This window comes from Podarcis muralis, chromosome 1, assembly GCF_964188315.1.
Source record: "Podarcis muralis chromosome 1, rPodMur119.hap1.1, whole genome shotgun sequence".
Lineage (NCBI taxonomy): Eukaryota > Metazoa > Chordata > Lepidosauria > Squamata > Lacertidae > Podarcis > Podarcis muralis.
This window is the reverse complement of record NC_135655.1, coordinates 136708434-136721533: the sequence shown is the minus strand read 5'-3', so window position 1 is coordinate 136721533 and position 13100 is coordinate 136708434. Positions and strand designations below refer to the sequence as shown.

General features: G+C 41.1%; 1 protein-coding gene across 50 annotated transcripts in view; it reads left to right on the top strand.

Moving 5' to 3' along the window:
• The window catches only part of MAP2 (microtubule associated protein 2), a 291706-nt gene that overhangs the window by 226813 nt on the left and 51793 nt on the right, over positions 1-13100 (top strand). For 27 of the 50 annotated variants that reach the window (XM_077919568.1, XM_077919560.1, XM_077919532.1 and 24 more), the window contains 2 exons: positions 4546-4788; positions 9161-12940. The exons of 5 other annotated variants lie outside the window; for them this stretch is intronic. In XM_077919568.1, the coding sequence (XP_077775694.1) occupies positions 4546-4788; positions 9161-12940 (4023 nt within the window). Of the gene's footprint in view, positions 1-4545; positions 4789-9148; positions 12941-13100 lie in introns of all 50 variants that reach the window. 18 more of the 50 variants (XM_077919605.1, XM_077919619.1, XM_077919617.1 and 15 more) reach the window with 4 other exon arrangements.

Genomic DNA, 13100 nt, shown 5'->3' with positions numbered 1-13100 from the left:
GGTGGAAGTCAAAGCTTTGCACCAGAGAGCTATACGAGTGATGGAAACTCAACTGGAATTGAACCAGGATGGGGAGAGGTATGGCTGAAGTGATGGAGCACAGAAAGGTAAAACAAGGAAAGGATCTTGTTCCCATCACCAACATGCGCCTCATTTGCAAGCACTGTAGCCCGCATACTCACCAAACTCACATGACCAAATGGGCAAACTTGGGAACAGACATATGTGCTTGTTCCTATCACTATACTTTGGCCTGAGGTGGTAGGTTGGAGAAGTTTCCTAAGAGAGGGCAAGCAGTGATGTTTGTTTCCTTGGATTGCAAACATGCCCTGGCTGCATATATTAACTTCATTATTCTTTGGTGATTAGACAACATTTTTGCTTACTGATGGGATGATGAAATGATACCCAAAAGTTTCAAACCCATATTTCAACAAATCATAAAAAGATTCTTCTGGATTTGGTTTTTTGTTTGTTTGCTTGCTTTATGGAGGGGAGACCTCTTTTATTCTGCCTTGCTTGCTGATGAATGTCTAGTTTTGTCCCAGTTTCTTTTACTTTTACTATATAATGTGGTTCTGACACATACTGTGGCAAATTTGCCCTAGACTCATATCTAGAATATCCTTAATTACTTAGGTGTTTGGAACAAAGTGCTTGTTTTGGCTATTGGGTTCATTTGCATTGTGGAAAGACATGGACTACTCTTCCTGTAGGCACCACAGAAAACATAATAAATGCATTCAAGTTGACCAATGCATTAAATGTGTGTATTGTGCCTTTGAGATGACATTGAGCTTAGCATGGTTGTTTCCTTTCATCCCATGATGTTGCATCAGTGTGCAGTACGTGTCTGCCTGTTTCCATTCTGTCTTGTGTTATGTCCTTCTGTCTCTTCAAGTTCTCTGTGCAGTTTCTTCCTGTGTGTCTGTCTGTAGATGAAGGAGCTGAGGATGAGGTGGGACCTCTTCGCAGCAGCTCATGGCATGGGCCAGCTGCCACAGGGGAGAGGCGTAAGTTCCTTGCCCCTTCCATTTCAGTGTCTGTGCCTGATGATGAGCCCTACAATTCAGATGAGGAGTACTATGAACACCCTTTGTTCAGCTCCGAATGGACTGAAGCTAGTGGACCTCCCAGTGCCACAGCCCAGAGTGCAGAGGCCTTTTTAGGCTATGAAGAAGGTGAACAAAGCATGGTCCCACTCTTCCTCCTCTCCTCTACCCTGCCATGCCACATTCATTTCATCATTTGTGTCCAGGGCTGTCAGGTGTCAGGTTTAGTCCTAAAGTTTCAGAGTTTTATCCTCTACCTTCTCAGGGTCTTCAGGTCTGAGACCAGAATCAAAGGGAAAGGCTATTTTAAGCTTGGCTTGGCAGCTTTTGGTACAACCTCATGTCCATCATGGTTTTTTTGTGTGCTCCCCCCCCCCTTTTTTTTTTCTTTGAACAGCAGACCTCCATGACACACCACAAATGGCTTTTGAAAGTCTCTTCATTTTCCAAAATAGGTTTCTTTGCAGTACATTGTGGAGTGGAGATGTGGAGTTACTTGTCTGGCTCTTTGGATTGCATTCTATGCCCCATTCAAAAAGTTTAGGCACTTACAACATTAAAATCTCCTTGCTGCTCCATAGTTCTTTCAAATACAGTAGTGTATCATTGATGGGGACAGATTGTTGAAACACCACACCCTGTGATTCCAGTCTCAAGGAGTGGGGCTCAAAACATAGCATTTTTCTCCTGGCAAGTGAAACTGACCAGGACAAATTTTGGGACATTTCTGAATTTATTTCTGGGGTGATCTATGGATTTTGCTTTAGTGGAGTGGGTTAATATAATTTTGTCTAGCTAAAACAGACTTGTATTACATATTCAAACATTATTTGAAGAAATAACATCATTTAAAGAAATAGACAAAATCAAGAAATAGACAAAATCAAGGAGACTTTGACAAGTATAATTACTTTTGACTTTCTGAAATTTAAAAGAAAAGTTGGAGAGAGATTCCATTTAAATTAATAGTGCAAGGTTAAGGAGTAAATCTTACACAAATCTGGACTAGAGTCCCTAAGATGGTTGGATGGTACCTTGTATGCCTCCTTCCAGGAACTCCTGCAGCCAAGCTGGTGCCAAACATATCGCTCTGCTTTCCTTTGGACCACATCAGTGAGGCCGACCTGAGTGTCTTGTTATCTGGACAGCCTGGGGCCTCCATACACACTTGCCAGGCTTATACCCCAGGGAGGTCATTTTGGTCCTGGTAACACCCCCGGAGGTGCACTCCATTGCCTCAAGACATACCAATGCCAACAGCAATGTTCCAACATAGATTTTGCAAGACCCGGCTCCAGAGTTCACCTGTGGTGCTCTATAGTCACCCACTTTGGACATAACAACGAATAAGCCATGGCTTGCATGTTCCCCATTCCATGTGCAAAGGGAAGATATTCTGTTGCTTTGGGGGAACAAATCATGGTTTGTTACTACATCTGAACGCAGCAGACAGTGGCTTCTTCAAACCACATTTATGTTAACAAGGCAGGCTATCAAGCTTCATTTTTGTCATTTTGCATTGTATTCTGTACTTGTCTTAGCATGCTGATCAGCACCTATAAGGGCTTCCCTTAGACAGAACTGCTTTGTTCCTTGTTCCTTTTTCACAGCATGGAGCTCTGCCTCCAATGAAGTTCTAACTGGCAAAATGAGGACAATTCTGTATATCCCATGTGGTTCTGCTCAATCTTAAGTATAGAGTCCATCCTGCAAAGAGCCTTTATCATTATGCAAAGGGTGGCAGAAAATACTTCATGAGCTAATACAAGCGAAATCAATTTCCTTTTTAGGTTTTCTTTGGTTATGAAAAATCTCTTCTTTTATTCTTCCTGAATTCCTTTGTAGTACATCTATGGTTTAAATAACTTGCTGAATTGTACATTGCTGAATTGAAGGTAAGCTTGTTGAGTGCACAGCAGTGCATGCAAAGCCTCTAAACTGAGCCCTAAAGGTGTGGCAATGATCTGTCTCTAGAGAGAGCCACAACTTCTCACATTGCTGCCTCTTGTGCCAAATAAGAATGCATGTTTCAATGATTTACAAAGCAACCCTATTCATACCTACTCATGTATTGAGTTGAATGGGGCTTACCCCTGGGTCACTATGACTAGGGTTGTAGCTTATTCAATGCTACAGTATTGTTACTTCACAAGGGCAGAATGGGTTTGAGTATTTTTAAGCACCAGGCGAATATGTGTTTATTCTATTTAATTTAAAATATTTGTACCTCACCTTTCCATCCACCAGGATCCACAAAGTGATTTTAAACAGCAGTTTAAAAGGAGTTATCAAAACATAAAACAGCAATAAAATAGCAACATAAGCAATAAAGCCAATGCCAAAGCAGCAAGAAAGCAACCATTATCACAGGAGCCAAGCAAGTTTCCCTCTGGGAGGAGTTGTATTCTAGGCACCAATATTGAGAAGGCCCTTTCCTGAATAGGCATTATCCATTAGATGACCGGGGGGGGGGGGGGAGACATGGAGCCTCTGGAGATGACCTTTGTTCACGAGTCGGTTCATTCTAAAGAAGGTGGTTTGAGGCATCCCAGTCCCAGGCTACACAGAGCTTTAAAAGTCAAAACCAAAACCTTAGATTGAGCCTTAAAACAAACTAGTTACATTTTCTAGTGATTTCAGATGCAGCCCAATGTAATGCATATTACAGTAATCAAAAGGGCAATGTATTTTGTTTGACTATTTATTAGTCTTTTTCAAAACCATCAATCACCACCACACATCTCCATTATCATAGACAACAATTTCTTTCCTACAGTCATTTCCACCTTGGGAACAATAAAACATTTTCAGCTTTATTTTATTACTGTGGCTTGCCCCAGAAGCATGGGCTATGCATACCATTTGGCAATTAGGAGTGCTCTGCAGGTTTGCAGACTCCTGGCCTTATCTCCTCTTTCTTTCTTTTCAGCTTCACACACCCCTTTCCTTTTCCTTCCTTGGTTAGCATCAAGACTGAATTGACATAGCCATAGGTAACACTACCCATAGTTAGATTCTAAACTAGAAATTGAGACCAGGATTAGAAAGTTGTCTCTGGTTCTAAAGCTAATTATGGTTAGCGGTTATTGTAACTATTCCAGTTCAGATATAAACAGTGAACCACTGCTAACTCTAACTAGAGAAGGGAGGGAGAAGTATGAGGGAAAGGAGCATGGAAGCTGTTTACCAAACCATGGTTTGACAGTCAAGAACGTATGATGTTTGAATTAGACCAATTTTCAACACAAAAAAGAAGACATTCAGCATTACAAATGGCATTGTCAGCCATAACAATTAAAAAAATAATAATGCAAGCTCACTCTGCTTCATGGTACTAAAAATGTGGTAACAGCTAAGGTGACACAAATGTATAAATTCTGTGCAGAGCTGAAAATGTTGTACATGGGCAACCAGTTTAATGTGTGCATCTTGTGTGTGTGTGTCTTGGTGTCGCCTCATTTTTCCATCCTTTCCCCCTTCTGTTCTGTCAAAGAAGAAGAAGAAGAAGAAGACACAGTTAAAGGTCCAGTGGCTGATGAACCCAAATCTGCTGTTCCGCTTGGTGAGGAATGTGAGAAAATGAGTGATCCTGCTGGGCCTTTGCAACAGGCAGAGGGCTCCCAAGAGGCCCAGCAGGACTCCATTTCTGAAGACCAAGTGGCACCTAATGGGGAAAATGTCACCCTAGTTGAGGAGGAACCCTTGAAAGCCAAAATGCCTTCCTTGGGTGAGGAAGGTGTGTCCTCCTTAGGGACCTGCATGTGTTGGCTGCATTTGAGCTGTTCTCAAGCTTCCTCCACTCTGCTCCATTTACTCTCTTCCCCATTTAATACCCTCATGATTAATGCTCTTGTTATTATGCTTTGAGGAGTGCATAACAGGCAAGCCAACTGTGCAAATGCTGTGTGATGATGACATGGTTTCCCACCACTGCAGCTGATTCCTGACTTTCCCCCCCTAACCATGACACAGTATGCTATGCAGCCAAGCTGATATATCACAAAGCCTTCCCTCCCTCTTCATCGCAGATGTGTTTGCCAGTCACATTGCTGATCTGTGTATATATTTTTTACTTTTTGTTTTTGATGCAGAGGTTCATCTGCTTTTCATTTCAAGAAACCAGCTGATTAACCTTGACTATGACATAAAGAGGCTTAAATTGTACCGATGTCTTTTGTTTGCAGTGTGCAGTGTATTTTTGCTTGTGCTTCAGTACATTCTGGCTCAATTTCTCCAAGGCTGCTGCTTCTTATGTCATATCTTTGCCATTCATTGCAGTCCACCTTGACCCTCCTTAGCCATTGCCAGAATTTTTTGTTTTCACCTTTGTTACCTTTCTTACAAGTTGATGCTGAAAATTGAAAACCCAGTGCGGGAAGAAAATTTGCATGGATTCCCGTGATATTTTGGAAACCAGAATGAAGAGCAAGATTAGACATTGAGGGTGAAATCCTGTGTTACTAAGTCAAACAAATCATAATGAAGCTCTTCTACTTGAGGAAAAACTAAATACAAGTTCAGAGTTTGACCTCCTAATGAAATCTGTTAACCCTGTTAACCAGATTAGGCTGTGATCCAGAGTGTACTCATATTCTCAAGCACTTCCACAAATAATCGGACCAGAAGTCAGTCTAACTTTTAATGGAATATTTGTGGAAAGTTTGATTACAAGTGAAATGATTGAACACTAAGAATAAAAGTTGCTGAAGAAAATTCAGCTTAGCCTATATGACCTTTTAGACGAGGATGTCAGCATACGTTCTGTAGTACCAATCTAGACTAGATATAGAAGTGTTAATAGCAATGGGAGCTGTGGGGAAGGATTGGATTGGGATTGCAGCAGTGGAACTTCACTCTGATATAATTCCTATTAAACCCCACCCCTTTCCAAGCTGTTTCCCTGCAGGTCAGATAGCACCTATTGGAGTCAGGGGTCTCAACTTGAAGATCCTCTCAACAGCTGCTATTCACACTTTTTTAAAAAATCACAGAAGATCCTTTTTATGGGTGATCTGATACACAGTACATATAACATTATTTCTGTCAAAATCTCTCACAAATAACTCCCATTAAAACTTAAGTCATAGACTAAAAAGATGAATTCTCTAATTGACCAGTAACTGGTTGAAAAAGAGTTCCTAGAGGGCAGGAATAAAATGACAACTTTTACGATGAAGTAAATAAATAGTGGCCCAATATTCTGCCTTAGGAATGAGTATAGTTTCACCTGTAAAAATCCTTAAGTCAGGGCACATAGGAAGGAATTCAATGTCATATTATTAGTACTGTTCCATCAGTACAATAATGTCTATTGCTAGACAAAACAACCTCTCCTTGTTTTCACACCCTGGAAAGAGCTTTTTAACCCACCTGCCTTGCTTGCTGGGCTCAGAAAGTTCATGAGAAAGCTCCCACAAGACCCTGTAGGAGACTTGCAGGGCTTTCCCAGAACCCAGAATACAAGGCGGGGAGCTTAAAATCTTTCATGGGGAGGGGGCAGAGTGTAAGGCCCACTCAACATTGGCTTCAAACAAGTAGGGATGCTCACATGGGGCCATTTGTGGTGTGGGGTCATTCTGGCTTTGTGCAATTTTGCTTATATGTGCAATAGCCAGAAATGTAATCCTCATGTAAGATGAGCTCTTACCTGTGCTATCTATCTATCTATCTATTTAGAAAATACTTAAGAGATGGAGGCTAGACTTGATAGATGTATACAGCATTAAACACAAACTAAGAGAACTTGAGTAGAGAGAAACGATCCTCTCTTTCACATTAAAATCGACCAGAGACGTTAAATGAGCAGCAGTTTAAGGTCAAATTACACATCTGTAGTCCTTTGTCGGAATCATAATTTACAGAATTAACTAACACAAAATATGATGAGGACCATTGTCTTGGATGGCTTCCTCCCCGCATATAAGCCTGTTCAGAGAGAGCAGGTTGCTCAGTGGCAACTAGCTGTGGTAGCTAAAAGTTAGCCCTCCAAAGACAGCATACCTTTGTTCATCAGGTGCTGAGCACCATCACCATGATGCCTGGCTTGTGAGCTTCCAGAGGCACCAGGCTGGCTGCTTTTAGAGCCAGAATTTGGGATGAAGGTGTTTCCAAGCAAGGGGATTTATATGAACTGTGAAGCATATAGTGCACTTAGCTAGGGGGATTAGGGGCTTCCAAGCTTGTTCAAATGAAACAACTGCTCTGCTAAAGGACAGCTGTTTCCCAATTTGGAACAGGTTCTCTGGATCACAGCCATAGTGTGGATCACAGTTCTTAACAGGTTTATCTCAGTCTCTCACAGTGCCTAATCTGATGTAAGAATGTGATCATTAAAAATAGTGGCAGTGTTGCAAAATGATCATTTGTGGGGAATGAAGCAATACCAAATATTTCCATAGAAATATGTGACTGTTGAGGGACGTGGGTGGCGCTGTGGGTTAAACCACAGAGCCTAGGACTTGCCGATCAGAAGGTCGGCAGTTCGAATGCCCGCGACGGGGTGAGCTCCCATTGTTTGGTCCCTGCTCCTGCTAACCTAGCAGTTCGAAAGCATGTCAAAGTGCAAGTAGATAAATAGTCCCTATTTATCTATTTACCTTCCATCGGGAAGGTAAACGGCCTTTCCATGTGCTGCTCTGGTTCGCCAGAAGTGGCTTAGACATGCTGGCCACATGACCCGGAAGCTGTCTGCGGACAAACGCCAGCTCCCTCGGCCTATAGAGCTAGATGAGCGCGCAACCCCAGAGTCAGTCACGACTGGACTTAATGGTCAGGGGTCCCTTTACCTTTTATGGGACTGTTGATCGGGATGAATTGTTTTTCAATTTCCTGTTCCTGGGTTTAGAAGGATACCAAGAACAATATATACTTTGCAGCTGAATCCTAGACATGCTTACTCAGAAGTAAGCTTGCTGAATTCAGTGGGGTTTACTCACAAACAAGTGTGCACAGGATTGCAGTGTTAATGTTTATTCCTTTTGAAACTGATTTCTTTTGAAACAAGTGGGATAAAAATTGTGCTGTATGCTGAGCTGAAATGGTTCCCACTGAAATAATTATATATGTTGAGAATACAGAATTTTGCCAAGATTTTTCAGGACATTTTTAAAGACATGTGTAACTATGATTGTAATATGATGTTGTAGATTGCATTATGCAGGCCCTGTAATTGTCTGAGGAAACAAAGTCTTATTAAGCATGGCATATAATGTTTAGGAAAGGCATCACTATATAAAATGTTACCAAAGGATATAGGCAAATGAAGAATTACAATTTCCATGAGTTTTAAATAAGAAAATCTAAGGCTTGAGCTTTTCAGCAATGTGCTGGAAGCTGCAGTGGCACTGATTTTGTTTTGAATCAGTGGTAGATCTTCACATTTATATTAACATCTGGATTTCGAAGACAGTATTTAATGTCTTTAATGACAGTAATCTGATTATTAAAAATATATGAAGGGGGGGAATGTTCCTCCTGTAATAACTGAAAATTGGTGAATAAATTGCTTTGTAACTATTATTTGATTGAGCTCAAATAAAAGGAATCATATCATTAAATGGATTTAGAGGTTTGAATGTTAAATATAATGTGCAGCCTATCACAAATATTATGCCTATGTATGACTGTAATTCAGAATTTATATCATTGAGTGATATCCATTGTCAGGCAGAGAAGGCCTGTTGAAATCAATAGATTTAAGTTATTTAACTGATTTCAGTGGGTCTATTCTGAGGATGACTGACATTGGATATCACCCATTGTACCATAAAGCGTAATAAGATGAAGTTGGGTTTATCTGTAGTGTAATGCTTGTGAGGAAACTGGCCTATGATTTTAAAAGCATAATAATTTGTCATTAAACTATAGGTAGGTTTGCGTGTATCACAGGAGTTATTATTAATACTTTAAATAAAGATTTGTCCCTCTAAAAGAGAGAAAAACCATCTGTTTAAAAAAGACCTCTAAAAAGGTACCATTGCATGTGGCCCCCCCTTTTTTTAACCACTCTGCCATGCCAAATAATGCTGTAAACTAGTCTGCTGCTGCCTGTGAATGCTTTAAGTAATCTGTTGTAAAATCCAATCAAACAACTACAGATTTACTTGCAGCTTCGAAGATGGAAATCCATGAGGAGCATACAGGCCTTTTTGCTGCTGAGCCATTAGGCCCAAAGGAACCAGAGAAAGGAAGTATGACTAGTGAGCAACCTATACACGATGCCTTAGTTCAACAGCCAGCAAAAACCGAGACTTTAGAAACAACAGAATCACAAGGCAAAGGAGAAGAAAAAATGCTCCCAACCCTGTCAGGACAGACCTTAGATGCCAGTCCACAGAAGAAAGAAGACAGGAATTCTATAAAAGCAGATTTTGATTTCACTGGAGAGCCACATCTACATAAAGAACTGAAAGATTTGTCAACAGAGCTGCACAAAGAAAGTAAAACAGATGAAAAGGCTCCAGAGGCCCAGAAATCTGCCGCTGAAGCACAACCCTTCAGGTCTAGAGATGGCCAGTTTGATGCTATAAAAAGTGACTTTACCTCTCATGAAAGCATAGGTTGTTTCTCATCTTCAGAATTTACAGTGGGCCAAAAAAGCACAGTTAAAACTGTGTTTTCTTCTGAAACTTTGCCAGTTACTCTACATAAATCTGAGCCACATGGTAGTAGAAACATGATGCAAATATCTACTGCTTCAGAGATTGCCAAAGATAGAAAAATTGACAAAGAGCAAGGAAAAAAACATGAAGAAGAATTTGAAGTATTGACTTCTCATGCCTCAAAACAAATTACAGTGCAGACGCCCACCCAGAATGTTCCTCTTTGGGAGGAAGAGAAAGATATGACAGAGGATGAAAGTGACGAGGAGGGGTACTCCATTTCCAGTGGACAAAAGCCCAAGATATTAGATGATCATTTTTTAAAAGCTCATGACCAACAAACAACTGCTTTAGGTAAAGAAGTAGAAGGAGCTGATTCTAAAAAGCCATCTGGTACTCTCAAAGCAGAAGAAGAGTTGGAGAAAACTGAGGTTTCATCAACATGGGATATTAAAAAAGAGGAAAAGCATGGCACAGAGAGTTCTACAGAAAGACTCAGCCAAGAATTACTTCCTGAAAAAGTAAATGAGCCTTTTGATAAAGCTGTATTGTCTGCAGCAATAGAGAAACCCACTGCTGAACCCAGCAAAGAATCTCTGCAAGGAAAGGATGAGAAAGGGGAAGTGTTCTCAGCTGCAGATTCAGAAGCTCACAAAATGCAGATAGAGGAGGATAAATCAGGAATGTCTACATATTTTGAGACTTCCACCCTTAAAGATGAAGCTTTCAAGAGTGACATCCTACAGCAAGGCAATGATTACTATGAACTGAGTGATACTAAAGAGGAGACCTACGACCCTTACCATAAAGATTTCATCATATCTAAGAAAGACACTGAGCAATTTCAGCCAGAGGCATATCAACACACCAGCATACCTGCTCATGAAATGGGATACAGCACCCTTGCCCAGGGCTTCCCAGATGATTCTGAGGAACCTAGTTCCCCTACAGAAAGAATGTACACCATTGACCCAAACGTATATGGGGATAAGAGAGAACTCCACAGTAAAAATAAAGATGACTTAACTCTAAGCAGGAGCTTGGGGCTTGGTGGGAGATCTGCCATAGAGCAGAGGAGTATGTCAATTAATCTGCCCATGTCCTGCTTGGACTCTATAGCACTGGGGTTTAACTTTGGGCGGACACATGACCTTTCACCACTAGGTTCGGATATTATGGATAATGCTAGTGGCGATGAAGGTGATGATTATTTGCCAGCCACTACTCCAGCAGTAGAAAAGTCTCCCTCCTTCCCATCAGTGAGCAGGGAAGAAGATGAGAAAACTGAAGAGTCCAAAGTAAAACAAGGAGGAGAGATCCAAGTGGAGCCTTTGTGTGAGTCACCCTTCCTGGCTAAAGATTATTACAAAAACGGGACTGTAATGGCGCCTGATTTACCTGAAATGTTGGACTTAGCAGGCACAAGGTCAAGAGAAGCATCTGTGAGTGCAGATGCTGAGGTAGTCCACAGGAAGTCTGATCCTTCAGAAGCAGTTGTAGAGGACAGTGGAGTGGCCCAGCTCCTCATGGCCGACGAGAACCATATGACTCTAAAAGCTGACAGTCAACTAGAAGATTTAGGTTACTGTGTTTTCAATAAGTACACGGTGCCAATGCCATCTCCAGTACAGGACAGTGAGAATTTGACAGGGGAAAGCTGTCCCTTTGATGAAAAAATTAGACGAGGTGTCGTTGCAGACCTTTCTTTGATAGAAGTGAAGTTGGCAGCAGCTGAGAGAGCCAAAGAAGAAAGAGAGGCCTCTGGGGAATCAGCAGTTTTAGGCAAAGAATTTGAGCAGGAGAGAAAAGCTATTGATAAACTAGATACTGTGCTAGAAAAAAGCGAGGAACAAAGTGACTCTAAAGACGTTTGTTCTCATGAGGACACTGAACATGAAAAAGCAAAGCCTGCTCCAACTTTAGAAAATGCAGGTGATAAACATATAGTTGGACTGGAATTGAAAGGTTCTTCATTATCTGAGAAAGAAAAAAAAGCTGTTCACATTGCTGAAGAGACAGGCAAGGCAGAAATTTCCTATAAACCAGACTATGATGCTATAAAGCATGAGATGGATTCTGCTGCTCGGCAAGTTGAGCAAGAAAACCAGACTAAGTTAGGCGTTCATGTCACTGAGCCTGTTACAGAGCAAGGCACAGATGAGGGTCAAGAAAAGACCCTCTCAACATTGCCCCAAGATTCTGCAAAAGCAGAACCTGCTCAAATGAAAGATGCCAATAAACTGTCTGAAACTGAAGTTAAGGAGAAAGGAGCGAAGCCTGACCTGGTTCACCAAGAAGCAGTAGATAAAGAAGAATCATATGAGTCAAGTGGTGATAATGACCAAGCACAAGAGGGCTTGCCTGTAGAAACTTTAAAACCATATGATGACAAATTAGAACTAGAAAGCCCTTCTTTGTTGGAAGAGGAGATGGCATCACAATTGACAGTGGAACAACCAGTTACAGAAAGAGGTGCATATAAAGCTACCAAAGACGAAACAACTGAAATTCAAATGGAGAACATATCACAGCCTAAGGAAGATAATGTAGAATCTCTAGGATCGGAAGGCTCTGTAAAAACTGAGGCATTGCAGGAAGAAGAAGAACAAGAGAAGGAGAGTAAGCAAAAAGAAGAACAAGAGGAAGAGATCAAACAAGCAGAAGAACAAGAGGAAGAGAGTAAGCAAAAAGAAGAATATGAGGAAGAGAGTAAACTAGAGCAAGCAGAAGAAATTAAGCAAGAACAGCAGAAGGAAAAGATCGTGCAGGAAGGTGAGGTAGAGAGTAGACAAGAAGAAGAAAAGAGGAAGCAAGAGGAAGAGATTAAGAAAGAAGAGATTGAGCAGGAAGAAGGAGAGATGAGGCAAAGAAGCAAAGAAAGGGACTTTGAGATACCTGGTGAAGAGCTTAAGGTGTGTGAAGCTGTCCCTGGGCAAATGCCTGAACTCAAAGGAGTAATAGAGTCTGTGGTTACAATTGAGGATGACTTCATCACAATAGTGCAGACCACAGTCGATGAGGGAGAAACCAGCTCCCACAGTGTGCGCTTTGCAGAAGCACCACCGGCTGATGCAGAAGTAGAAAGCGTCCATCCTGAAGTGGAGGTGGAGGTGGTGACTGATGTCGAAGCAGAGACAAAAGAAAGCTCTCTGGAAGCTCCTGGCTCCCCTGAACAAGAAGAAATCCCATTAACTGATTACAAGACAGAGACGTATGATGACTATAAAGATGAAACAACCATTGATGACTCCATCCTGGACACAGACAGCATATGGGTGGATACTCAAGGTGTGCCTTATCCTTTTTTCATTTTTTTGTTTCTGAAATTATTCATTATTCATTAATAATTAATAATAATTAATATTACCACATTCAGGAATATTGTTAAAATAATGACAATAGGAAATAATCTGATTTTTAAAAATGAAATCCCACTGAAGCACTATTA